The 27,369-nt window shown below is 52.0% G+C and overlaps 1 protein-coding gene across 3 annotated transcripts in view; it reads left to right on the top strand.

Annotated features, from left to right (window-relative positions):
- Nucleotides 1–368: 368 nt before the first annotated feature.
- The window catches only part of TCIRG1 (T cell immune regulator 1, ATPase H+ transporting V0 subunit a3), a 114,382-nt gene continuing 87,381 nt past the window's right edge, over nt 369–27,369 (top strand). For 2 of the 3 annotated variants that reach the window (XM_069232951.1, XM_069232953.1), the window contains exons 1-5: nt 369–618; nt 21,159–21,281; nt 25,523–25,601; nt 26,060–26,289; nt 27,182–27,273. In XM_069232951.1, coding sequence (XP_069089052.1) covers nt 21,165–21,281; nt 25,523–25,601; nt 26,060–26,289; nt 27,182–27,273 — 518 coding nt within the window. In that variant the 5' untranslated portion in view covers nt 369–618; nt 21,159–21,164. The remainder of the gene's footprint in view (nt 619–21,158; nt 21,282–25,522; nt 25,602–26,059; nt 26,290–27,181; nt 27,274–27,369) is intronic. The other variant, XM_069232952.1, reaches the window with a different exon arrangement.

The following is a 27,369-nucleotide window of genomic DNA, read 5'->3' as shown; positions in this document are numbered from 1 at the left end:
GGACAAAACTCTCTCTCAAGCAGGTCTATTATTCACTGAAGTTATCTTGACATTTTAATTGTTGCCAGAAAATTGCTGGAGGCAAGGGGCAAACCACAATATACCAGGAAACAGGGAGTCCGCGCCCGGTGGGTAGCACCGGTCGCACCGCCCTGGAGCCGGTCCTGTCTGTAAATAATTGTAAAAGTGAAACTGCAAGTACCAGAATGCAAAGGTGTAAAAACCCGCGCACGCGCAGTGAAACTTCACCCGACGGGCTATCCTGAGATCTAGGGATCTGCTCTTTGCGAGGAATGTCTGAGCTTCTCTCCACCCCTTCTCCTTGTGTTTCCTCCACCCCCTCCAGTCTCCACCCTCTCCACTGACTCACTCACACGTGATGCTCTGGAGCGAGTGAGGAAATGCTGAGCTCAGGGAAGAGGAAGTGAGAGACAAAATAAAGAACTCACCAGCATCCTCAAACACAAAGCCCAGGAGACTGCAGCCTCGGGGCAGGGAGTGCTGCACCCTCAGAGCGCAGGGACAGCACCCTCAGAGTGTAGGGACTGCACCCCCAGACAGGCAGGGGCACCACCCGGCTCTGCACGACCCCCGTCACCAGAGCCGCAGGAACACCAGGTAAGGACCGAGGTAGCGCCGAGGGGATGGCCAGACAGTGCAGCGCTATAGCGTTCTGTGAACACAAGCGGCAGAGCCTCGTGGGGATGTGTCGAGATGTGCCAGAGAGAAGCTGTACCGAGCTGATCGGACAGCAGAGCTATCGCTCACTCTTCAGACACCCGCTGCAGAAAGCAAGCACCGGGGAGCTAGCAGAGCTATCGCTCAGTGTGCGCAGAGAGAGGCAGAACCTGGGCTGGTGAGCAGACAGCAGAGCTATCGCTCCCTCTGCACAGCGCCATGAGAGACAGCACTGAAGGGTGAAACTAGTGAGCTGTAAGAGACGCCTGGCCCCTTGTATAGCACCGGAGGGGAAGGTTCGTAGATAGCAGAGCTGTCGCTCAGTATCATCTGCATCAGTGAAAGAGACAAGCAGCACTAGTGTATATAGTGAATAGACAGCAGGGATGTCTCTCCTGTGTACAAGAGAGCACGAGACAATGAGGGAAGCGGTGACGAGTGAACAGATTAATGAGGAATCGATCTGGGAGTGACGCCTCAGAACAGAGAAACTGGCCCAGAGGGGTGTCCTATACTGAGAGACAGCCCACCAAGAGGGGTGTCCTATACTGAGAGACAGCCCACCAAGAGGGGTGTCCTATACTGAGAGACAGCCCACCAAGAGGGGTGTCCTATACTGAGAGACAGCCCACCAGAGGGGTGTCCTATACTGAGAGACAGCCCACCAAGAGGGGTGTCCTATACTGAGAGACAGCCCACCAGAGGGGTGTCCTATACTGAGAGACAGCCCACCCGGAGGGGTGTCACAGAACACAGCCCACCCGGAGGGGTGTCCTATACTGAGAGACAGCACACCCGGATGGGTGTCACAGAACACAGCCCACCCGGAGGGGGGTCGTATACTGAGAGACAGCCCACCCGGAGGGGTGTCACAGAACACAGCCCACCCGGAGGGGTGTCACAGAACACAGCCCACCCGGAGGGGTGTCACAGAACACAGCCCACCCGGAGGGGTGTCCTATACTGAGAGACAGCACACCCGGAGGGGTGTCACAGAACACAGCCCACCCGGAGGGGTGTCCTATACTGAGAGACAGCACACCCGGAGGGGTGTCACAGAACACAGCCCACCCGGAGGGGTGTCCTATACTGAGAGACAGCACACCCGGAGGGGTGTCACAGAACACAGCCCACCCGGAGGGGGGTCGTATACTGAGAGACAGCCCACCCAGAGGGGTGTCACAGAACACAGCCCACCCGGAGGGGTGTCACAGAACACAGCCCACCCGGAGGGGTGTCACAGAACACAGCCCACCCGGAGGGGTGTCCTATACTGAGAGACAGCACACCCGGAGGGGTGTCACAGAACACAGCCCACCCGGAGGGGTGTCCTATACTGAGAGACAGCACACCCGGAGGGGTGTCACAGAACACAGCCCACCCGGAGGGGTGTCCTATACTGAGAGACAGCCCACCCGGAGGGGTGTCACAGAACACAGCCCACCCGGAGGGGGGTCGTATACTGAGAGACAGCCCACCCGGAGGGGTGTCACAGAACACAGCCCACCCGGAGGGGTGTCACAGAACACAGCCCACCCGGAGGGGTGTCACAGAACACAGCCCACCCGGAGGGGTGTCCTATACTGAGAGACAGCACACCCGGAGGGGTGTCACAGAACACAGCCCACCCGGAGGGGTGTCCTATACTGAGAGACAGCACACCCGGTGGGGTGTCACAGAACACAGCCCACCCGGAGGGGTGTCCTATACTGAGAGACAGCCCACCCGGAGGGGTGTCACAGAACACAGCCCACCCGGAGGGGGGTCGTATACTGAGAGACAGCACACCCGGAGGGGTGTCACAGAACACAGCCCACCCGGAGGGGTGTCACAGAACACAGCACACCCGGAGGGGTGTCACAGAACACAGCCCACCCGGAGGGGTGTCCTATACTGAGAGACAGCACACCCGGAGGGGTGTCACAGAACACAGCCCACCCGGAGGGGGGTCGTATACTGAGAGACAGCCCACCCAGAGGGGGGTCCTATACTGAGAGACAGCACAGAGTCCTCCCACAAGGTGTCACAGCAGCAGAGACCGCACCCAGTCCACCGGGCGAGAGAGCTCCGGGTGGTCTCTGTACCCGTAGCATGGGGCGCCCTGGCCCTCCCCAGCCCTCGTGCTTGCATTCCAGCCCCTTACCTCCCACGCCACCCTCTGCAAGTCTGGACCCGTTGGATTTCATGCCCCCTCCCGGTCCAAAAGGCATTTCTTCCATGCAGCAAGGGCGTGAGGAACTGCACCCTGGGTGGGTGAGCCAAGAGCGTCCCTCGCGCAGAATGCCCCCCCCCCTAAAACAGAGCCCCTGGAATTACCTGGTTCTTCTCCTGGAATTATGGAATCACCAATAAATCCATAATCTACACTCTTCTTCATCGTTTGCAGATGAAAATGTGGTTCCCAACCTGTGGTCTGGGGGTCTGCGAAGCCTCCTCAGGGGGCCGCAGCTGTTTAGAAACTGAAATAAAATTAACACATTAATAAAGTGTATATAAAGTGGTGAAATGTACAACTGAACATTGAAAAACTTACTGTAAATGTCAAGGAATTTGAAATTGTGGGCTAAAAATGAAACTAGTATCCTCGGTTTGATTCGTGGGAGCCTTGCAGGGCATCAAACAGAATATAGCATGGGCAATGTGGGGTTTCAATTGAATTTAAAAAAGCTCCAACCTTCCTATTCAAATTTGTATTTTTTAAAATGTATATTTGTTTGCAAATTAAAATAAAATGTGTTATCATTTGTGTATGTGTGTGATGGATGCTAGTTTCTGCATTGTTTTGCTGCTCAAATCATCAACATTGCTTGGGCCGGGGGCCCCGGCTTCCAGTAATGGCTCAGTGTGGGGGTCCCCGAGTTCCAGTATGACTCAGTGGGGGGTCCCCAGCTTCCAGTAATGGCTCAGTGTGGGGGTCCCCGGCTTCCAGTAATGGCTCAGTGGGGGGTCCCCGGGTTCCAGTAATGACTCAGTGGGGGGTCCCCAGGTTCCAGTAATGATAAAGTGGGGGTCCACAGAAGTCAAAAGGTTGAGAACCACTTAGATAGATCAACAGTTACTGACAAAATGCTGCGCATGAAATGACGAGCAGACACACACACTTTGTTAAAGTAACTGAAATTAAACTGGTAATTACAGTTTTCGGATAGGACCAGGTCACAGTTTTGCCAAACTCGTGTTATTGTCCACAGTTGATGGATTGTTGGAGAAGCTCTCATCTACAGAATGAAAACAGTCCTTACATAATTAAATGATGAGGGAAGCATGATTCATGTCAAGAAAATGTTTTACAATATTAGTGCATGTACATCTTAAACCATAGATGTTATTCAAAGCAGCCTGCTGGGATGGATAAGTTCTCTGCATGGAGAACAGACGTGCACCCCGCCCTAAGTGCCCAACTGTACTGATGTATGGATACCTGATGCTGAATTTTGTTGTCGGATGTGTGCGACTTGACATAGTGCTTTCCCACAGATTGCGGTCACTTCCCGCATTGTGGCGTTAGGCAGCACGAGTGCAGAGTTGGCAGCATACCGTGTAGTGGCCATTGAGAGCGAGCGCGTCCTTTTAACCTGTCACTGGAGTGAGGCCTACAAGCTCGCACCTTTCTAATGTTCCGCTGCTGTGTGCCTAACGCAGCCTTGACCTACGTTGGGTTAGTGTGCAGTGCGTGAATGTGTATCTGTGCTGCGTGCATTTGTGCCTGGGAAGGGTGCAGTACAGGGATAGTGCTGAACCGAGCAGTGCGTGCATGGGAAATACAAGCTCCAGTTGTATATGTCCCTTTTAGTGGTACTGAAGGATCTAGTGCTGTGCATGTGTGTGTGTCCCAGTCTCAGTCAGTCAAAATTATGGTACCACAGTGGCACCTTTTGACAGAGCTAACTTCCAAGAAACAGCCCAGGAAAGTCGTCATGTCTGCTGACCAATGTCAAAAGGCCGTTAGGCACCCCAGAGGAAGCTTTGTGCACAGCACTTGTTCTAAAGGCACCTGATTTTAGCAAGCAGTGTTTTGTTCAAACAGATGCTTCAGAAACATGGAATCAGGCACTGTTGTCACAGCTGAATGACAAGGGTCGGGATCGACAAGTTGTCTTGATCAGCAGCCGTCTCCTACCCAGAGAGCACCGTTGGAGTGCCATTGAGAGGGAGGCCTTTGCAGTGGTTTGGTTCCTGAAGAAGCTGAGACCCTACCTGCTTGAGACTCTCTTCAGAGTTCAAACTGACCACGGACCTCAGATGGCCGATGCAGACGAGAGAACCCCAAACTGTTGAGGTGGTCCATTTAACTAGAGGGTATGGACTTTACCCTGGAACACAGACCTGGGACTGACCATGCCAAGCCTTTCCAGGTTCTTGTACTTAGATTATGAGAACTATCAGTATAAGGGTTAAGTTGCTTATCGACTTTCGTCTAGAGGGGGTGATGTAATGAAATGACTCTTTTTCCATGATCACCCCAGAGTTCTGGACTGATGCTGCAGAATTCTTTGACTTTGAGAGTGCCCTGAGGCCTGCTAACCAGACCTCAGTGCCTGTGTCCTAACATATCACAAAATGTATGTGAAATTGGCTTCCCCCAATCGGCATAAGCTGCTTTCTTTGAAGTCCCTATTATATGGTGTTGCGGGTGCCCAGGGCATGTAACTTAGGGTGTCCACCTAGGGCTGCAGCACTGATTGTGCCACATTCCATATGACAAAGTACAAAATGTCTTCCAACCTGCTGCAGCAGCCTGGAAGAGCCGTTTTAAAAGCAGCTAGTTTGACGTCGTTATGTAACCCAATGGCAAAGTCCCACTTCCCTTTACAAAGGTCTCCCCTAATTAAGGCCTACTGAGCACTAAGGCAGGGAACTGTATGTCATTAAATAGGACATATACTTTAAATGTTCTAACAGCAAAACTTCCCAAATTGCAGTTTTTGCTGTGGAAAAGTTAGTAGCCCCATTGGCTAATACAGAGTTGCTGACTGACCTCTGAGACTGGCTCACGTCTGAACGAGGCTACTAAAACGGGTAGTTCAAGTTATCAAATTAATTGTGGCATAAAACCCGACTTGATGCACAAGCCAAATTGAATGCCACTTTCAGAGAGTTGCCACTCTGTTGCCCAGTTTATCGGGTGGCATTTACAGGTGCCAGCCACCAGACAGCCTTCTGCCATCTTGGGCAGTAGTGTGAACAAGTGGTAGGCTTAGGAACAATAGAGGCCTGCCACAGAGGGAGGGGTTACCTCCCCCTTGCAGGAAACCAACGGGCGTTGGCCCAAAAGGCAAGTTTCATAGGTTATGCTGTCGTTGTGAGGGTGATCAGTCATGTAGGGCTGCCCCTTTGTGCAGGTAGACAGGCTGGCAGCAGGAACAGAGAGGGGGAACCCAGTGGCCAAACTGGTTTTCACCTGGGGTTGAAGCCCAAAGGTAGCCACACCTTTAGGGTTACCAACTTCCTAACATCCAAGAAAGCATTCAGACATCTTGAGAATGGACAGAATAGTGCACTCTGGGATTGTTACACGCCACACATAGCCAGGAGTTGTCATAGGGTGGGAGGGATCCTGGTAGCCCATTGGCTAGTGGCTGCATCATCCCCCAGGGCACTTTCTGGGCATAAATATGGCACCCCTGGCACTCTGAACCTCGGATCACATCTGGACTAGAGAAAGGACCGAAGAAGGACAGCCCTGCTGACCCCTGGACCTGGCAAGTGAAGCTGCAACAACCACTGGCCTGCACCTGATGCTCCTTGGGCTAGTGAGGAGAGGACCATGTTTGTGGTACCTGGCTCAATGAAAAGGTACTCCTGGGCCTCAGACCAAGTTGTGACTTCAAGGTTCAGTCTCTTGACCCCCTGTTCCAGCAGTGGGTCCATCAAAGCTGAAGTCGCCCATCCTGGCCAGTCAGTAGCCACTCAGAAGGAATCACCTCTGACCGCCAAAGTGCAGCCAAGAAGACCTCCACCCCGGACTCAAAAGTTGCAGCCATGTCTGCCAGACTCGGGAGAGTCCTCAGAGGGAGGATTGGTCGCCAAAGATGAACACTAGCCCTCACCAAAGGATACCGTTGGACCTGCTATGTCTGGAGATCAGTAGCCAAGCCGCACTTGGACTTCTACTGGCTCAAAGAGGACTTTGAGGTACTCCGATCCCTATAGCCAAAGTGGCCCCACCTTACCCGTGGACCATAAAATACCTGCAGGAAGACCCCCGCCGATCGTAAAGAACCCAGAGCATCTTTCAGCATCAGGACCACTCCATTGAAGTCTATGGCGGTCTTGGTGTAAAGTGTGGAACTGGGCTTGAGACTGCTTTTGATGATTAAGTAACTGTCCAGGTACCACCTATTGGCCCCCTGACCTTCTCCTTGTTATAGTTGTTCACTGAACTCTGCCCGGAGTAGCCGAACACAACTCTTTCAAACATTTGAAAAGTTTCCTAACTTTGGTATCAATGCATGTTTTCACTTTTGACAAAAAAAAACCAAAGGTTTATATTTTTTACTTGAACATCAATACCTCCAGAACCTGCAGTGGATTTTGCTCATCTTGGTGTCTAAAAACTCATAAAATATCATATTTTTTATAAAGTGGTGTTGGATTTCTTTTGTGTGATTTTCTTATTTCGTTGTTTGGTGGTTCTAAATGCTATACACTAGTTCCCTTGTTTAAGCCTTGGTGCTCGAAGCCACGGCTACCCAGGGTTGAACTTATGGTTTCATAAATGAGCCTGACTGGACCCAAGACGGTTTTTTGAGTGTATTCCACAGTAAGGTCGCACAACCGTACCATATAATACATCACAATCCTCACAGGGCCCTTCTATCAAGAGGGCACTTCATACAAACCTGAATATTTTATGTTTCCTTTTATGGTCTGATCCAGTGGTTCTCAACCTTTTGAGTACTGTGGACCCCCCATAATCATTACTGGAACTCAGGGACCACCAATGAATCACCATTGGAATCCAGGGATCCCCAATGAGTCATTACTTGAAACAGGAGATCCCAGCCTAAGCATTCTCGATAATTTGAACCGCGAAATATACACAAAGTACAGAAACAAGCATTTATCAAACAAATGCACAAAATATTTGATCATCTATTTAATTCACAAATAAACAAAAAAAATCAATGTGGGCTGAATACTCCTCTGTAATGGACCAAGTCTGATCTGAAAAACATATCAGGTCAGATTTCACCATTATAAATCTTTATTCAAATATAACTCAGATAATCATGAAGGTACAGACAAAAATCATAAATACATAAACTCATTTAAAATGCCTCAAACGTACCCGTCAATTAAGTATAGAGTTCCTACATCACATGGCACAATTTAAAAAAAAAAGGAGCCAATGGATGATTAGAGAACTCATCACAGGAGAAATAGAAATGGTGCTGGTTGGCACTGACCGAGAGGGAAACATAACATGCATTTGCAATGCAGCAGGTATCGCATTACGTCAAGTTAGAGCTATTAGCGTTGTAAACTCCTAACCGGACTTTTCTTGCCACATTAAATGAAAAAAAAAATGATTGCGTTGTGAAATATAGAGAAAAAGTAGTCCAGAAACCATACGGAAAACATGGAGCCTTGTATGTTTCCAGTAGTTTACTGGTGCTCTCGAGGAGGGCTAAACATTGGAAAAGGCATCACGTATGCATGCCTTTCACAAATGAAAACAGGTGGATTTTAAAAGGCAAGCCCAGGAACCAATGAAAGTGACTGACGTCACTTGGGCGTGGTTAAACTCCCCCTAAAGAGAGATTGAGAGCAACGGAGCGCTTTGGTCTCACCCATAAAATTTGGCGCCTGAATAGTGTCAGATTTAAATCTGAACAGCAGAGTTTGTGGCTAGTCCTTGGCAGAAGGAAAGGCTCAGTACAAGGACACTTCATCAGCACCGAGTACCGCCTAATGCTAGATTTTCAAAATTCAGTAGAATCTCATGTAAAAGTGGACAATAAATTCCGCTCTTGTGGCAGAGTTGGTGGAATTTTGCCCCCTCAGCGTTACCCCTGAAACAGGGAGTTCCGGCCAAATTCTGCCAACCACCACGTGGGGGAGTTTTTTCTTGTCCATGGCTTGGCAACTATAAGTGCCCGAGCGAGAAGTTGCATCCCCAGCACAATTTTCAGGCGCTAGAAGGGCACCCAGTGAGAATTTCCCAACACGTGCGGTCGGCACTATTCGTGGTGAAAAGCTGCAGCTCGAGCAGATCTACACGAGCGGCAGCCAAATCAACTCGAGAAACCGCGCCCTCTGGTACCCTCTGTGATGCTGTTTGCACCAATTTCCACCCATTCGCGGAACTCCATAGAATCTCGTGGAGTTTTCATGTAGCTCCGCAGGGCTCAGTCCACCCCTAATCATGTGTAGCTTGTCTCCTGCATGTGAAGATACCCCTGGCCCATGAAATATCAATCTTACAGATACCAGGAGGACTTCCAAAAAGCTCAGTTCGACCAATAGAAATGCACACGTCTTACGTATGTCAGCCATGGAATATTACACCAAAGATTGCATTTTAAACAATCCTTGGTAATGTCGCGACTGAAAGATGCACTGTCTTTCATCCTCACTGGTAGCCAGAGTAACAAAGGGGCAACCTTTAGGGGGTCCTCCGGTGAATGGAGTCACAGCTCCTCCATACAAATAAAAGATGCGCAGCCAGCTTGATGGAAGTAGACACAAGGAGACCATACTTGAGTAACTCTAGAACCAGAGCCACTGGAATTATGTGGCAGGAGAGGGCCAAATTATGCGGCAGGGTTGAGTAAATTAAGCAGCAAAAAAAAGCAAATTATGCGGTGTAATGTAGCACATTTTGTAATGGTATCACTTCATTATTTTGCCAATATTCCATCATTTTTAAACTTGGTAACACTGTCTGGACATTGGTTGCACCTCATTAGTAGCAGTTTAACACCCAAATATAGCAATAATCTACATACAGGTGACCAGTCCAGCTTTGCCAAGGGCCTTCCACTCCGCTGCAGCACTTGTCATCATTTTTAGTAACTTTTGAGCCGCTTGAGCTGCAAACAATTTTTTTGTTAAAATCTGCAGCTTATGCAGCAGATGATGGATTATGTGTCAAATGCGACAAATCTTCAATTAGGTGAAAATTGCCGCACAGTTCCTGTGGCCCTGCCCATTACCAGTGCCATAACTGGTGACTGGGACTCATCTCTTTATGAATATCAAGAAATTGTATTGGTGCCTTCCGCCCCCCCAAAAGGCGGGATAAGATTGAATAAAGCCCCAACCAAGAACAGTTCAGATTTATTTACAGACGATGTACCCTAAAAGACTCAAATCCGAGATAAGCCCAGCCACTTCCTCATCTTTATCTCGGAGTTTGTTGGAAATGGGGAAGTTGACTGCACTTAGAGCCCGCCTGGGAAACTCCAGGCACATTTATTTATTATAGCGTTTTAATCCGAAGCGCTTTATTTAGGGACGCCGTAAGGAAAATCAGCAGAATGATATTTATAATCGGTGCCACTGGCAGTAAGCGGCAGAAGAGGGTCAAAGTATGCGGTTGGGTTGAGTAAATTGTTTGTGAAGAAAAGGCAAATTATGCGGCATAATACAGCATATTTTGTAATGGTATTCCTCCATTATTTTGTTGTTTTTAAACTTGGTAACACTCTCTGGGCATTGGTTACACCTCCATTAGTATTGATTTCTCACCCAGATATAGCAATAAGTAACAGAAAGTTGACAAGTCTATCTTTCCAAAGGGTCCTCCAAAGTGCGGCAACACCTGTTGTTGCATTTTTAGTAACTTTTGTACCATTTGAGCTAGAAACAATTTTTGTTAAAATCTGCAGATTATGCAGCAGATGATGAATTATGCGGCAAATCTACAGTTTGAAAATCGTCGAAGCCGCACAGTCCAATAACTCCAGTGGCCTTGTTTATAATCATGGCAGTAAAGCAACACAATCAATGTTAATTGATCACATTCTAGGAAATGCTTCTCACGCAGTTTTTTAGATCGAGCGCAAGTGCTCTGACGTGTTGTAATCTATCTGTCCGCTTTTAACCACACCCACCGCAGGCCCATCATGATCACTCGCTCGTGGGCTTGCCCTTCAAAAATCCTTTATCATTGGTAAATGCTTTACGTTTGTCCCTCCTTGGGGCGGTTTTGTTACCACCTTGGCCATCAACCCTGTTACATGGATAATTGCACGAGTGCCGCACAATTCGTTGACTGCGAGCGAACTTCTTTTTCTTTTCTCCTTCGCACTCGTGCTCATGGCAGCAGTGGTGCTTTGAATCTACTCACTTATGTCAACTGTTTTAATTTTCAATTTATGTGGCAAGAAAAGTCCAGTTGGGAATTTACAACGCTAATAGCTCTAGGTCGAGCAAACGCGAGACCCATTGTATTGCAAATGCTTGTTTATTTTACCCCCACTGATGAGAAACAGGGTGTAAAAGCAGAAGGGAGGAGAGAAGCAACAAAATAAACTATGCAGGAGACCTCCAGGGAACCCGAGGAGCCAAGATGGCGGAGTCGGAGAATGAACCCACTTCAACCCCAGTCCAACCCTCGGAGAAGCAGAGCTCTGACAGCCACGAAGGGGGCTTGAGAGACATCTGTGAATGATTGAAATGAGTGAAAACCAATCAAACCTAGAATGATGGCTGTGGGAAGAGACTGGACCGAGATCAGCAGAGTGGAGGCAAGGAAGGGTGCAGTACGAAGAGGCAGTTTCAAACAAAATGAAAAAAACCGATGCACTCTTGCAAATATTAAAATTAAAACAACATCCTTTAAAAACAGAAGAGACTGTACTGGGAAAAGTAAGTGTAGAAATCAGCGAGGAGGCCACAAAGGCCGAACGAGACGGCGAAAAAGTACTGAAAAGATGAGCAGAGATGTTAGGAAAGGCAGGAAAGGATCTCCGCTTTAGGTCTGGCTTGAAGTCATAGTTGTATAAAGACCTATTGTTTCTTAAAATGCACTTTAAGCGGCTTCGGCTTCATTTAGGAGAGTGTTTCTCCCCTCGTGATATCGATTCGTTGTATTAATTTGAGAGTTTTATCTAGCACCGCTGTGTTGTCATATTCGTGTACTTTACAGCAAAACAAGCTGTTTAGTGCCACATTCCGCCTTCTTGAAGAGCTTCCGGTGCAGTGCACGAGGGGCTGTTTTACATCCGAAGAGTACACTCGGCCATTAGTCTCACATTATGCAGCTCCTTTATACATTGTATGCAGAGAACAATCTTCCCTTTTTGCGGCTTTTTCCAGCCGTAGGCAAAGGCTTTAATGTGATGAAATTCATCTGCGCGTACAACACTTATTAAAGGCACTTGTGAATACTGAACTTACTTGCATTGGCACATTAAACCGTACCTATTGGCTTTAACAATGCTTCTTTACGGTTTCATTTGAGAAAGCGACAGGTCATCCACCTTTCAGCAGCACGGAGAGGAGTAAAAACCTGGGCATGGTGGGAGCTCGAGAACTAACAACTAGAAAATACTTGGGAGGAATCTAATTACAACTGTGGCTCAAACCACAAGTAATGCAGGGAAGGAGAGCTGAACAGTATGAAGAGAGGGCCTAACAATGGAACCCCTAGGGCTGCAATGTTGGGAGAGTTTCCATCGCACAAGGAGTGGGCGGGAAGCTGGCGCTGACCTCTGCCCACCCAGAGCTTCAAGCATTCAGAGGAGGAGGAAATGACATATATAGAAATATATACATCTATTTATATATAAATATTTACTTAAAAAAACAAACATTACAGGGATGTTATAGTTAGGCTCACACTTGAAACGCACCAAACCACACACATTCACCTGTTCTAGTTACTTCTTTCAAGTAACTCTAACTCGCGCCCCCATGCACAGTTTTCTCATCAGTAATCTCATTGCAAATGTTGTCAATGATGTCCAAGAGCATGTCATGAGTGATGTAATGTCTAGGATAATTATCAGTGCGTGGCGAGCGCGTGAGTTTATTACCTTAGAGCATCAGTTATAGGTACTTGAGAGTACTGATTCCAGCTCTGTGCATCCCTCTCCTATCCTGTACCACGCATCTGTCCGTACTCCTTGCTCCTGTCCTGCACCATGCATTACTGATTCCAGCTCGGTGCATCTTACTCCTGTCCTGCAGCACCGAGTACTGATTCTACCTCTGTGCATCTTACTCCTGCCCTGCAGCCCCAGTACTGATTCCAGCTCTGTGCTCCTTACTCCTGTCCTGCAGCACCCAGTACTGGTTCCGGCTTTGTGCATCTTACTCCTGTCCTGCAGCACCCAGTACTGATTCCGGCTCTGTGCACCTTACTCCTGCCCTGCAGCACCCAGCACTGATTCCAGCTCTGTGCATCTTACTCCTGCCCTGCAGCACCCAGCACTGATTCTACCTCTGTGCATCTTATTCCTATCCTGCGGCACCGAGTACTGATTCCGGCTCTGTGCATCTTACTCCTGCCCTGCAGCCCCAGTACTGATTCCAGCTCTGTGCTCCTTACTCCTGTCCTGCAGCACCCAGTACTGGTTTCAGCTTTGTGCGTCTTACTCCTGTCCTGCAGCACCCAGTACTGATTCCGGCTCTCTGCACCTTACTCCTGTTCTGCAGCACTCAGTACTGATTCCAGCTCTGTGCATCTTACTCCTGTCCTGCAGCACCCATTACTGATTCCAGCTCTGTGCATCTTACTCCTGCCCTGCAGCACCCAGCACTTATTCCAGCTCTGTGCATCTTACTCCTGCCCTGCAGCACCCAGCACTGATTCTACCTCTGTGCATCTTACTCCTGATTCCAGCTCTGTGCACCTTACTCCTATCCTGCACCATGCAGTACTGATTCCAGCTCGGTGCATCTTACTCCTGTCCTGCAGCACCCAGTACTGATTCCAGCTCTGTGCATCTTACTCCTGCCCTGCAGCACCCAGTACTGGTTCTACCTCTGTGCATCTTACTCCTGATTCCAGCTCTGTGCACCTTACTCCTGTCCTGCAGCACCCAGTACTGATTCCAGCTCGGTGCATCTTACTCCTGTCCTGCAGCACCAGTACTGATCCCAGCTCTGTGCATCTTACTCCTATCCTGCAGCACCGAGTACTGATTCCAGCACGTTGTTTATTACTCCTATCCTGCAGCACCCAGCACTGATCCCAGCTCTGTGCATCTTACTCCTGTCCTGCAGCACTCTGTACTGATTCCAGCTCTGTGCATAGTATTCCTGTCCTGCAACACCAAGTACTGATTCTACCTCTGTGCATCTTACTCCTGCCCTGCAGCCCCAGTACTGATTCCAGCTCTGTGCTCCTTACTCCTGTCCTGCAGCACCCAGTACTGGTTCCGGCTTTGTGCATCTTACTCCTGTCCTGCAGCACCCAGTACTGATTCCGGCTCTGTGCACCTTACTCCTGCCCTGCAGCACCCAGCACTGATCCCAGCTCTGTGCATCTTACTCCTGTCCTGCAGCACTCTGTACTGATTCCAGCTCTGTGCATAGTATTCCTGTCCTGCAACACCAAGTACTGATTCTACCTCAGTGCATCTTACTCCTGCCCTGCAGCACCCAGTATTGATTCCAGCTCTGTGCATCTTACTCCTGTCCTGCAGCACCCAGTACTAATTCCAGCTCTGTGCTCCTTACTCCTGCCCTGCAGCACCAGTACTGATCCCAGCTCGGTGCATCTTACTCCTGCCCTGCAGCACCCAGTACTGATTCCAGCTCGGTGCATCTTACTCCTGTCCCGCGGCACCCAGTACTGATTCCACCTCTGTGCTCCTTACTCCTGTTCTGCAGCACCAGTACTGATCCCAGCTCGGTGCATCTTACTCCTGTCCTGCAGCACCAGTACTGATTCCAGCTCTGTGCATCTTACTCCTGTCCCACAGCACCCAGTACTGATTCCAGCTCTGCATCTTACTCCTGTCCCGCAGCACCCAGTACTGATTCCACCTCTGTGCATCGTACTCCTGCCCTGCAGCACCCAGTACTGATTCCACCTCTGTGCATCGTACTCCTGCCCTGCAGCACCCAGTACTGATTCCATCTCTGAGCATCTTACTCCTGCCCTGCAGCACCCAGTACTGATTCCATACCTGAGCATCTTACTCCTGTCCCGCAGTACCCAGTACTGATACCAGCTCGGTGCATCTTACTCCTATCCCGCAGCACCCAGTACTGATTCCTGCTCTGTGCACCTTACTCCTGTCCTGCAGTACCCAGTACTGATTCCAGCTCTGTGCATCTTACTCCTGCCCTGCAGCACCCAGCACTGATTCCAGCTCTGTGCATCTTACTCCTGCCCTGCAGCACCCAGCACTGCTTCTGGCTCTGTGCATCTTACTCCTGCCCTGCAGCACCCAGCACTGATTCCAGCTCTCTGTACCTTACTCCTATCCTGCGGCACCCAGTACTGATTCCAGCTCTGTGCATCTTACTCATATCCTGCGGCACGAGTACTGATTCCAGCTGTCAGTGTATCTTACTCCTGTCCGGCAGCACCCAGTACTGATTTTAGCTCTCATGTCCCCTTACTCATATCATGCAGCCCACTACTGTTCTAGTACTGGTCCCACACATAGCTCTACCAGTGCACCTAGTACCCCCTTCAGCCCCCATTACCTTTGCAGTATCCCTGCTTCAGTACTCCTGCCTCCGCACAGCTCCTCCGGTGTCCCTCACACATGCCTCAGCACAGCTCCTCAGGTGAACCTCTCCCTCACACATGCCTCAGCACAGCTCCTCAGGTGAACCTCTCCCTCACACATGCCTCAGCACAGCTCCTCAGGTGTACCTCTCCCTCACACATGCCCCAGCACAGCTCCTCAGGTGTACCTCACATATGTCTGTCTCTTCCAGGTCCCCTTGTGCTCCCTGTTCGGTACTCTTTCCTCAGCACAGCTCCTCGAGTGTTCCTCACAGCTCCTCAGGTGTCCCTCACTCTCACGTGTCTGTCTCTCCCATGTTGCCTTGGGCTTCCTGCTCCGGTCCTTAGGTGTCCCTCACCCGTCTGTCTTTTCCAGGTCCCCATGGGCCCCCTGCTCCAGTCCTTGGGTGTCCCTCACTCTCACACGTCTGTCTCTTCCAGGTCCCCATGGGCCCCCTGCTCCGGTCCTTGGGTGTCCCTCACTCTCACACGTCTGTCTCTTCCAGGTCCCATGGGCCCCCTGCTCCGGTCCTCAGGTGTCCCTCACACGTCTGCATCTTCCAGGTCCCCATGGGCCCCCTGCTCCGGTCCTCAGGTGTCCCTCACACTTCTGTCTCTTCCAGGTCCCCAAGGGCCCCCTGCTCCAGTCGTCAGGTGTCCCTCACTCTCACACGTCTGTCTCTTCCAGGTCCCATGGGCCCCCTGCTCCAGTCCTCATGTGTCCCTCACACGTCTGCATCTTCCAGGTCCCCATGGGCCCCCTGCTCCGGTCCTCGGGTGTCCCTCACACTTCTGTCTCTTCCAGGTCCCCATGGGCCCCCTGCTCCGGTCCTCAGGTGTCCCTCACTCTCACATGTCTGTCTCTTCCAGGTCCCATGGGCCCCCTGCTCCGGTCCTCAGGTGTCCCTCACTCTCATGTCTGTCTCTTCCAGGTCCCCATGGGCCCCCTGCTCCGGTCCTCAGGTGTCCCTCACTCTCACATGTCTGTCTCTTCCAGGTCCCCAAGGGCCCCCTGCTCCGGTCCTCAGGTGTCCCTCACTCTCATGTCTGTCTCTTCCAGGTCCCCATGGGCCCCCTGCTCCAGTCCTCGGGTGTCCCTCACTCTCACATGTCTCTCTCTTCCAGGTCCCCATGGGCTCCATGCTACAGTACTCAGGTGTCCCTCACTCTCACACGTCTGTCTCTTCTATGTCCCCATGGGCCTCCTGCTCCGGTCCTCAGGTGTCCCTCACACGTCTGTCTCTTCTGGGTCGCCATGGGCCCCCTGCTCCAGTCCTCAGGTGTCCCTCACTCTCCCTGCTCCGGTCCTCGGGTGTCCCTCACTCTCATGTCTGTCTCTTCCAGGTCGCCAAGGGCCCCCTGCTCCGGTCCTCAGGTGTCCCTCACTCTCACACGTCTGTCTCTTCCAGGTCGCCATGGGCCCCCTGCTCCAGGTGTCCCTCACTCTCGTGTCTGTCTCTTGCAGGTCGCCATGGGCCCCCTGCTCCGGTCCTCAGGTGTCCCTCACTCTCACACGTCTGTCTCTTCTGGGTCGCCATGGGCCCCCTGCTCCAGTCCTCCGGTGTCCCTCACCCTCATGTCTGTCTCTTCCAGGTCCCCAAGGGCCCCCTGCTCCAGTCGTCCGGTGTCTCTCACTCTCACACGTCTGTCTCTTCCAGGTCCCCAAGGGCCCCCTGCTCCGGTCCTCCGGTGTCCCTCACTCTCACATGTCTGTCTCTTCCAGGTCCCCATGGGCCCCCTGCTCCAGTCGTCAGGTGTCCCTCACTCTCACACGTCTGTCTCTTCCAGGTCGCCATGGGCCCCCTGCTCCAGTCCTCAGGTGTCCCTCACTCTCACACGTCTGTCTCTTCCAGGTCGCCATGGGACCCCTGCTCCGGTCCTTGGATGTCCCTCACTCGTCTGTCTCTTCCAGGTCCCCAAGGGCCCCCTGCTCCAGTCCTCAGGGGTCCCTCACTCTCACGCGTCTGTCTCTTCCAGGTCCCCATGGGCCCCCTGCTCCGGTCCTCAGGTGTCCCTCACTCTCACATGTCTGTCTCTTCCAGGTCCCATGGGCCCCCTGCTCCGGTCCTCAGGTGTCCCTCACTCTCATGTCTGTCTCTTCCAGGTCCCCATGGGCCCCCTGCTCGGGTCCTCAGGTGTCCCTCACTCTCACATGTCTGTCTCTTCCAGGTCCCCATGGGCCCCCTGCTCCAGTCCTCGGGTGTCCCTCACTCTCACATGTCTCTCTCTTCCAGGTCCCCATGGGCTCCATGCTACAGTACTCAGGTGTCCCTCACTCTCACACGTCTGTCTCTTCTATGTGCCCATGGGCCTCCTGCTCCGGTCCTCCGGTGTCCCTCACACGTCTGTCTCTTCTGGGTCGCCATGGGCCCCCTGCTCCGGTCCTCAGGTGTCCCTCACTCTCTCTGCTCCGGTCCTCGGGTGTCCCTCACTCTCATGTCTGTCTCTTCCAGGTCGCCAAGGGCCCCCTGCTCCGGTCCTCAGGTGTCCCTCACTCTCCCTGCTCCGGTCCTCAGGTGTCCCTCACTCTCATGTCTGTCTCTTGCAGGTCGCAATGGGCCCCCTGCTCCGGTCCTCAGGTGTCCCTCACATTTGTGTCTCTTCTATGTCCCCATGGGTCCCCTGCTCCGGTCCTCAGGTGTCCCTCACTCTCACATGTCTGTCTCTTCCAGGTCGCCATGGGCCCCCTGCTCCAGGTGTCCCTCACTCTCGTGTCTGTCTCTTGCAGGTCGCCATGGGCCCCCTGCTCCGGTCCTCAGGTGTCCCTCACTCTCACACGTCTGTCTGTTCCAGGTCGCCATGGGCCCCCTGCTCCAGGTGTCCCTCACTCTCGTGTCTGTCTCTTGCAGGTCGCCATGGGCCCCCTGCTCCGGTCCTCAGGTGTCCCTCACTCTCACACGTCTGTCTCTTCCAGGTCGCCATGGGCCCCCTGCTCCAGTCCTCAGGTGTCCCTCACTCTCATGTCTCTCTCTTGCAGGTCCCCATGGGCCCCCTGCTCCGGTCCTCAGGTGTCCCTCACTCTCCCTGCTCCGGTCCTCAGGTGTCCCTCACTCTCATGTCTGTCTCTTGCAGGTCGCCATGGGCCCCCTGCTCCGGTCCTCAGGTGTCCCTCACTCTCCCTGCTCCGGTCCTCAGGTGTCCCTCACTCTCTCATGTCTGTCTCTTTCAGGTCGCCATGGGCTCCCTGCTCCAGTCCTCAGGTGTCCCTCACTCTCATGTCTGTCTCTTCCAGGTCGCCAAGGGCCCCCTGCTCCGGTCCTCAGGTGTCCCTCACTCTCCCTGCTCCGGTCCTCAGGTGTCCCTCACATGTGTGTCTCTTCCAGGTCCCATGGGCCCCCTGCTCCGGTCCTCAGGTGTCCCTCACTCTCACATGTCTGTCTCTTCCAGGTCGCCATGGGTCCCCTGCTCCAGGTGTCCCTCACTCTCGTGTCTGTCTCTTGCAGGTCGCCATGGGCCCCCTGCTCCGGTCCTCAGGTGTCCCTCACTCTCCCTGCTCCGGTCCTCCGGTGTCCCTCACATGTGTGTCTCTTCCAGGTCCCATGGGCCCCCTGCTCCGGTCCTCAGGTGTCCCTCACTCTCACATGTCTGTCTCTTCCAGGTCCCCATGGGCCCCCTGCTCCAGGTGTCCCTCTCTCTCGTGTCTGTCTCTTGCAGGTCGCCATGGGCCCCCTGCTCCGGTCCTCAGGTGTCCCTCACTCTCCCTGCTCCGGTCCTCAGGTGTCCCTCACTCTCATGTCTGTCTCTTGCAGGTCGCAATGGGCCCCCTGCTCCGGTCCTCAGGTGTCCCTCACATTTGTGTCTCTTCTATGTCCCCATGGGTCCCCTGCTCCGGTCCTCAGGTGTCCCTCACATGTGTGTCTCTTGCAGGTCGCCATGGGCCCCCTGCTCCGGTCCTCAGGTGTCCCTCACTCTCACACGTCTGTCTCTTCCAGGTCGCCATGGGCCCCCTGCTCCATGTGTCCCTCACTCTCGTGTCTGTCTCTTGCAGGTCGCCATGGGCCCCCTGCTCCGGTCCTCAGGTGTCCCTCACTCTCACACGTCTGTCTCTTCTTCCAGGTCGCCATGGGCCCCCTGCTCCGGTCCTCAGGTGTCCCTCACTCTCATGTCTGTCTCTTCCAGGTCCCCAAGGGCCCCCTGCTCCAGTCCTCAGGTGTCCCTCACCCTCATGTCTGTCTCTTGCAGGTCGCCATGGGCCCCCTGCTCCAGGTGTCCCTCACTCTCGTGTCTGTCTCTTGCAGGTCGCCATGGGCCCCCTGCTCCGGTCCTCAGGTGTCCCTCACTCTCACACGTCTGTCTCTTCCAGGTCGCCATGGGCCCCCTGCTCCAGGTGTCCCTCACTCTCGTGTCTGTCTCTTGCAGGTCGCCATGGGCCCCCTGCTCCGGTCCTCAGGTGTCCCTCACTCTCACAAGTCTGTCTCTTCTATGTCCCCATGGGCCTCCTGCTCCGGTCCTCAGGTGTCCCTCACACGTCTGTCTCTTCTGGGTCGCCATGGGCCCCCTGCTCCGGTCCTCAGGTGTCCCTCACTCTCCCTGCTCCGGTCCTCGGGTGTCCCTCACTCTCATGTCTGTCTCTTCCAGGTTGCCAAGGGCCCCCTGCTCCGGTCCTCAGGTGTCCCTCACTCTCCCTGCTCCGGTCCTCAGGTGTCCCTCACTCTCATGTCTGTCTCTTGCAGGTCGCAATGGGCCCCCTGCTCCGGTCCTCAGGTGTCCCTCACATTTGTGTCTCTTCTATGTCCCCATGGGTCCCCTGCTCCGGTCCTCAGGTGTCCCTCACTCTCACATGTCTGTCTCTTCCAGGTCTCCATGGGCCCCCTGCTCCAGGTGTCCCTCACTCTCGTGTCTGTCTCTTGCAGGTCGCCATGGGCCCCCTGCTCCGGTCCTCAGGTGTCCCTCACTTTCACACGTCTGTCTCTTCCAGGTCGCCATGGGCCCCCTGCTCCAGTCCTCAGGTGTCCCTCACTCTCGTGTCTGTCTCTTGCAGGTCGCCATGGGCCCCCTGCTCCGGTCCTCAGGTGTCCCTCACTCTCACACGTCTGTCTCTTCCAGGTCGCCATGGGCCCCCTGCTCCAGGTGTCCCTCACCCTCGTGTCTGTCACTTGCAGGTCGCCATGGGCCCCCTGCTCCGGTCCTCAGGTGTCCCTCACTCTCACACGTCTGTCTCTTCTATGTCCCCATGGGCCTCCTGCTCCGGTCCTCAGGTGTCCCTCACACGTCTGTCTCTTCTGGGTCGCCATGGGCCCCCTGCTCCGGTCCTCAGGTGTCCCTCACTCTCCCTGCTCCGGTCCTCGGGTGTCCCTCACTCTCATGTCTGTCTCTTCCAGGTTGCCAAGGGCCCCCTGCTCCGGTCCTCAGGTGTCCCTCACTCTCCCTGCTCCGGTCCTCAGGTGTCCCTCACTCTCATGTCTGTCTCTTGCAGGTCGCAATGGGCCCCCTGCTCCGGTCCTCAGGTGTCCCTCACATTTGTGTCTCTTCTATGTCCCCATGGGTCCCCTGCTCCGGTCCTCAGGTGTCCCTCACTCTCACATGTCTGTCTCTTCCAGGTCTCCATGGGCCCCCTGCTCCAGGTGTCCCTCACTCTCGTGTCTGTCTCTTGCAGGTCGCCATGGGCCCCCTGCTCCGGTCCTCAGGTGTCCCTCACTCTCACACGTCTGTCTCTTCCAGGTCGCCATGGGCCCCCTGCTCCAGTCCTCAGGTGTCCCTCACTCTCGTGTCTGTCTCTTGCAGGTCGCCATGGGCCCCCTGCTCCGGTCCTCAGGTGTCCCTCACTCTCACACGTCTGTCTCTTCCAGGTCGCCATGGGCCCCCTGCTCCAGGTGTCCCTCACCCTCGTGTCTGTCTCTTGCAGGTCGCCATGGGCTCCCTGTTCCGCAGCGAGGAGGTCTGCCTGGCGCAGCTCTTCATGCAGTCGGGGTCGGCCTACGACTGTGTCAGCGCCCTGGGCGAGCTGGGCCTGGTGGAGTTCAGAGACGTGAGTATTTCTACCGGAGCATCTGTCTTGTGTCCAGTGTGTCACCGTGGAGGGGGTGTACTATGTAATGCTAGAGAGAAGAGACAAAAAGAGCACCCTTGTAAGTGGCAGTGGTAATGCCGCATAATTAAATAAAAAAGAGAGCGAGCCCCTTTGGGACAGAGCGCCTTGTGACCTGTCCTCGCCCCACACTGCCCCGGTCCAAGCCTGGACCCCGCATGTAAGCCCATCATTGTGCAGTGCACCAAGTAACTAAACTTCACATTAGACAAAGGTCAGGGCCTGCCAGCACACCGACTCTGTGGCGGCATCTCAGGCTTCTGTGAGCTATAAAAATGATTTGGATCCAGTGATGCAGGCTGATGCGCGGAGACCCTGGGTTGGCACTTATTCCTACCCCACAGCGGGCTTCTCTCGGTGGTCGCACAGCCGCCGGGGGGGCCACTGCCCCAAGAAAGTGTTATCACAATCCCCCGATCTGCCTATCACTGAAGTGGCCCCAAGCTAGCCTACATTACCCACAAGGCACTTCACTAACCAGTGAGGCCCCAACCTGCGATCCTCGGGGGGGAGGGGGGGCTGGGGAGGGAAGTGACCCCCTGTGAAGCTTGCGCCCCCTCCTTGAAATGTCCTCATGCAAAAAAAAGGCACTGTGCAGTCCCCCTGGCAGGGACCCAAGGTCTGCCCCCCACCCCTCCCTCCCAACTGCAGCATTTTATCTCCTTACCGCAGATTAAAACAAGAATGAATATTTCCGTTCAGGGCCATATCGCATCTTAAAGGACCCGCATCAGTGCTTTCCCCTGTTCGGGCTCCTGGCTGAAACGCCCCCACATAACTGCACACCGCACGCCTGGTGTTTCTATCTGTATTATGCCGGATGTGTACCTTGCTTTTATTGTGTAATACTCAGTTCTACCTGCTTTCTATTTTATTTGCTGCATTTGTTTTTATGCTATGTGTAGCCTCTCCCAGTAGCCTCTCTGGCGTGCAAAGCGCTTTGTCACCTTCTTCGCTCAGTCGACGCTATATAAAACGTTAATGTATATTAACTGCGCTCCCACCTATTCCAGTCGCCCCCGCCTGAAAGGCGCCTCTCGTGAAAGTATACAACTGAAATAGCGCCTTTAAAATGCACCCCAACAAGACGTCAGAAACTGCCCTTAAAAACGGATCTTTATGGGTTTGCAGAAAGGAACGGACACGAGCCATAAACACTGCAACCTACGTGGATATGGCTGTGAGCACAGAACACCCATTCCAAACCGTGTGCTCCTGGTCAGAGGCGGCGTGGCATCAGGCTTCACACATCCTGTCCGCATTCAGTGCACCGAGACCCACACCCCCACCTCCCACACCCTACCTCGTCCACGCCGCATGTGACTCAGATCACACAACTTGTCACTGGAGAGACCTCACCTATTGAAGCATTCTCATCCTTATGAGGCTCACATGTGGTACTGAGGAGAGATTAACGCATGCTGCAGAGGAGAGGACATCTGGACCAAGGGTAGAAACACTCCTGGATTGCTCTACTCTTGCCAGACTGGGCCCGAGTCTGCTAAAACACGTGGGATCCCCTTGCTGTTGTGACCTGGTAAAAGTAAGAATAACTCACTTGCATCTTGAGGACCCAGGCTTAATCTACTAGGAGAAATGACCAGATTTCCCAGATGAGAATCTGTGAGGGCAATGTGAACTGGCCAGGAGCCCTGACTTCAGCCCTAGCCCTTCTGCTCAAGAGATGCCTATAGAGCAGAGGTCTCCAAACTTTTTAATGCCCCCCCCACCCCCCCAGTTGAAAAATAAAAATCACTGGGCCCCCCTTCAGAATGTTTCACAAATACTTTATAAAGATGGCAATGTTTAAATATGTCTAGATATATTTAAACATTGCAGGTAAGTACTGTTGCCATTTTAAAAATGCAATAACATGTTTCTGCTTAAAACAAAACACTGTTATCTGTGAAATGCTTCTTTTGGCCAGAGCCTGGTGCCCCCTCCTGGGACCACTTGAGGCCCCCCTAGGGGGCCTCGCCCCCCCAGTTTGAAGACCCCTGCTATAGAGGGCCCCTTCCCACCTCGCTTCAGCCCAGGCCCTTAAGCTTTGCCCTTGTTCTCTATTTGATGTCACTCAGAACCCCTTGGTGAAGAACGTCCCGGTAATTCACTGTTACTCATCTATGACTCTATAGCTCTGGTAGAGGGCTACATGTATGAATAACTAGATTCAGATCCAGTAACACGCTGCTATGACATAGCAACAGTTGTTAACAAAAGCTGTTGTCCACTGTTGATACATCATAAAGGAATTCTTGAGGGGAGAGAATGAAAGGCACTGCGAGTGGTGGAGGTGGGTGGCTAGAGTCCAGGATTTTTCTTTTTATATTTGGGACAGGAAGGAGAGGTCATATGTTGTATGGTGTAGCCCCACATAAGGCCGACCAACTGACCGTGGGTGTTCACTTCTGTGTCCAGAGTACAAGAGGAAGTAGGTCCCGTCCTTCAGAACTCCATTAGGGTCGCAGACCGCAGGTCCAGTGGTATTCTGCTCTTCCTGAGGTCCACAAAGTGTTCTGAGGCGGAGGGTGCCTTGGGGTGCCACATTTATAGTTGTCCCTAGCTTGTGGGTAGGGGTGACTCGTGGCCACTCCCTAAACGATGGGGTAAAAGCACACTGGGCAACTTCCCCACCTTTTCAGTAATTCCTGCTTGCTCTATTGTTTAAACAATCCCACAGCGCCCCTCACTCCTAAAACAGAAGATAGAGAAATCGTTTCCCCTTGTGCGGCGCTTGTGTGTGCCTGCCCGGAGGCGTGCCCATGGAATTGAGTACCACTCTTGTTTGTGATACCTCAAACCTGGCTCTGGGCGTAGCTTCCCTCCCACTGGGTGTGGAACCAGCCTGGCTGGGGGAACAAAAGATGGTCTTCCCCAGTTCCCACCTTAATTACTAGTGAAACAGTAGGCCGTTTTACAAGTTAATGACGTTCCTGGGTGCTTCCCCGATTGGCCTTACTGCAAGGGGTAGAAAAACAACTCCCCAATCCAGGCCATTTTCTCTGCTCTGGGAGCAATTTTCATACCTCATTAAGACCAAGCATTAGCCAAATAACTGCTGTCAGGCTGATGCAAACTAGTTGCCAGGATTTGTAAGCAGGGAAAAGGTAATTTTGCTAAAGTAACTTTTCCTAAATATATATTAAATATACGACTTCACCAATGAATTGGACATTTAATAAATCTTAAAAATAGTCTTTGATTGATTTATTTTAGATGGTTAATGTCAAAAGTTACTGATTTAAAGTTTATAATTTGCACTTTGACATTTTCTAGGGTTCAGTTAAACTTCGACAGTGAAAATAGCTTTTGGGGGCTAGTCATTGAAACAGTATGCCAACTTTAATTTCACACTTTTTTCCACCTTTAAACATCAAGCACCCCACCTTGTGGGCAACAATGTGTGCTTAGGGATGACTTTTTAGTATTTAAAAGCAGGGCTTTCCTGCCTGTCATAAAGTGTTATTTCTGACAGCAGGGTTTAGGCTTCTACAGTCAGGCTACATGTGGTAGTCCTGAAGCCATATCTGATAGGCCCGCTCTGTGAATCGTGCAGTAGGCTCTGTAGTCTCACAGTGGCTTTTAACATCCATGCTCTGGGGACATTTTTTTACAATACGTAGTAGGGATTCATAGACAAGTTAAATATGTGAATCTGGGATAATCCATTTTAGCCATGTTTAAAAGCAGAAGACAAGCATTTTACTCCTGTTTAGCAGGGGTAACATTGCACAGAGTTCTACGTCCAGAAAAAGGGCGCATAAATCTGAGGTGAACATGCAGAAAAGGCAGATATCCTACAGTCCCCAGCATCCATTTGATGTTATTCAGCCCAAGATGTATAGGATATTGGTGGCATTTGCTCTTTGGCTGTGTATGCTAACAGCAAAGGTCTTAATCTGCCATAAATTGTATTAAATCCATACAGAGCCTTCGGGGATAGTGCTATACGGCATTCTGTTTTTTGCTTATTAGCAGTGTCCACTTGATTTTCGTAAGTTAGTAAAAAATACTGCAACTATTGCACCAAAGCATTAAAGGGTATGTGGCTCCTTTCCCCCTGGTTCAAGCTCACTTTGCCTTAACTGGGATGACAGAGTGGGATGGGACTGAGTGACTCTTAGAAAGCTGCAGTTTTGCTGTGTGTTTGTTAATCGGTTTTATATCTTACCTTTGCACAGTTGAACCAGAACATAAATTCATTTCAAAGGAGATATGTGGCTGACGTCAGGCGGTGCGATGAAATGGAGAAAACCTTCAGTAAGTCTACAACAGACAAACTATAGATATATAATCTCTGTCTCCAGGAATGGCTGGACACCCCAGAGGTGGTCTGGCAGGGAGGTCCCTTTCCGGCTGGGCCTCTTTGGTAGAAAGTTTGTTTATGGGCCCGCTGTGTTCCTAGCAGTATTGTAACCCTTTGGTAGATGAGTGTGTATGGAGGGGGGAGGGAAGCGGTCCCACCAGGATATAATCCCTTTTGAAGAGTGTGGGGAGGGGGTGTGTATGTGTGTTCTCGAGTTCCCTCTCAGGCTGGGGTCATGCAGTGGAATATTGTGTGCACTAGGAGGTTCTTGACCCTTGGAACCAGGTATGTGGCCCCTTGTGTGTTGGAAATGTGTGTATTTTGCACTTGAGAGGTTGCATGAACCCTAGGTCCTGTTGTGGGATTACTATGTGAATGATATAGAAGTCCAAACTTAACTTGTATTTTGCAGATTTTCTGGACCAGGAGCTCAGAAAGGCCCAGACCCCGGCTAGCGTACTGGACGATAACCCGCCAGCTCCTTCCCCCAAGGATGTCATGCAGATCAAGGAGGAGTCGGAGCAGCTGGCCCAGGAATTGCGGGAGATCAGCCGCAACCGGGACTCCCTGCACAACCGGCTGCGAGAGCTACGCGAATACGCCAACATACTCCGCGAGAGCCAGCGCTTTACTGAGCATCCGGTGAGGATTAGATTGGTTAAGAGGGTGAAATGTATAGCTCCATAGAAGGGCACATCTGCCACTCTCCACACTCTTCATGTAGTATCCCTTTCCCAAGGATATTTTTTCATACTGGAAGCCACAGGTCTCACCCTCCACGAATTAGTCTTCATTAGCTGCCACCAGTCTCACCTCCTCAAGGATCTTTCTTTCCATTGGTTGCCACGGGCCTCACTCCCCCATGCATTAGTCTTCATTGGTTGCCACATGCCTCACTCCCCCATGAATTAGTCTCCATTGGTTGCCACAGACATCACTCCCCCATGAATTCGTCTTCATTGGCTGCCACAAGACTCCCCTCCTCAAGGATCTTTCTTCCCATTGGTTGCCACAGGCCTCACTTCCCCATGAATTAGTCTTCATTGGTTGCCACAGGCCTCACTTCCCCATGAATTAGTCTCCATTGGTTGCCACAGGCATCACTCCCCCATGAATTTGTCTTCATTGGCTGCCACAAGACTCACCTCCTCAAGGATCTTTCTTTCCATTGGTTGCCACAGGCCTTACTCCCCCATGAATTAGTCTTCATTGGTTGCCACAAGACTCACCTTCTCAAAGATCATTCTTCTTACTGGTTGCCACAAGCATTGCCCCATCGATTAATTTTCCTTGGCTGCCACAAGACACACTTTCTCAAGGATCTTTCTTTTCATTGGTTGCCACAGGCCTCAATCCCTCATGAATTAGTCTTCATTGGTTGCCACAAGACTCACCTTCTCAAGATTATTCCTTTTATTGGCTGTCGCAGGCCTTGCCCTCTCAGGGCACTCCTCATTGGGTGTTACTGTTCCCATGGGTATTTATTTTCCCCTTGGCCACTCCACTAAATTAACACCCTTCTGTATTCCCCCAGCAGGTCAACATGGAGTCTCCTCACCTGGATGGCACTGACATTGACCCACTCCTGGATCCTTCTGTGGCCCGCCGCATGGACCTGAAGCTTAAGTGAGTTTCCCCTGCAGCTGAGTGCAGAGGGGCGTGGTACATTGCCCTTGCTTCTGTTTTAATGCTTTAAGTGAACCACTGCTAGGCATATTTTGT

This window comes from Pleurodeles waltl, chromosome 4_2 (genome assembly GCF_031143425.1).
Source record: "Pleurodeles waltl isolate 20211129_DDA chromosome 4_2, aPleWal1.hap1.20221129, whole genome shotgun sequence".
NCBI lineage: Eukaryota > Metazoa > Chordata > Amphibia > Caudata > Salamandridae > Pleurodeles > Pleurodeles waltl.
Note: the sequence above shows the minus strand (reverse complement) of the source record. Positions and strands in the feature narration are given on the sequence as shown.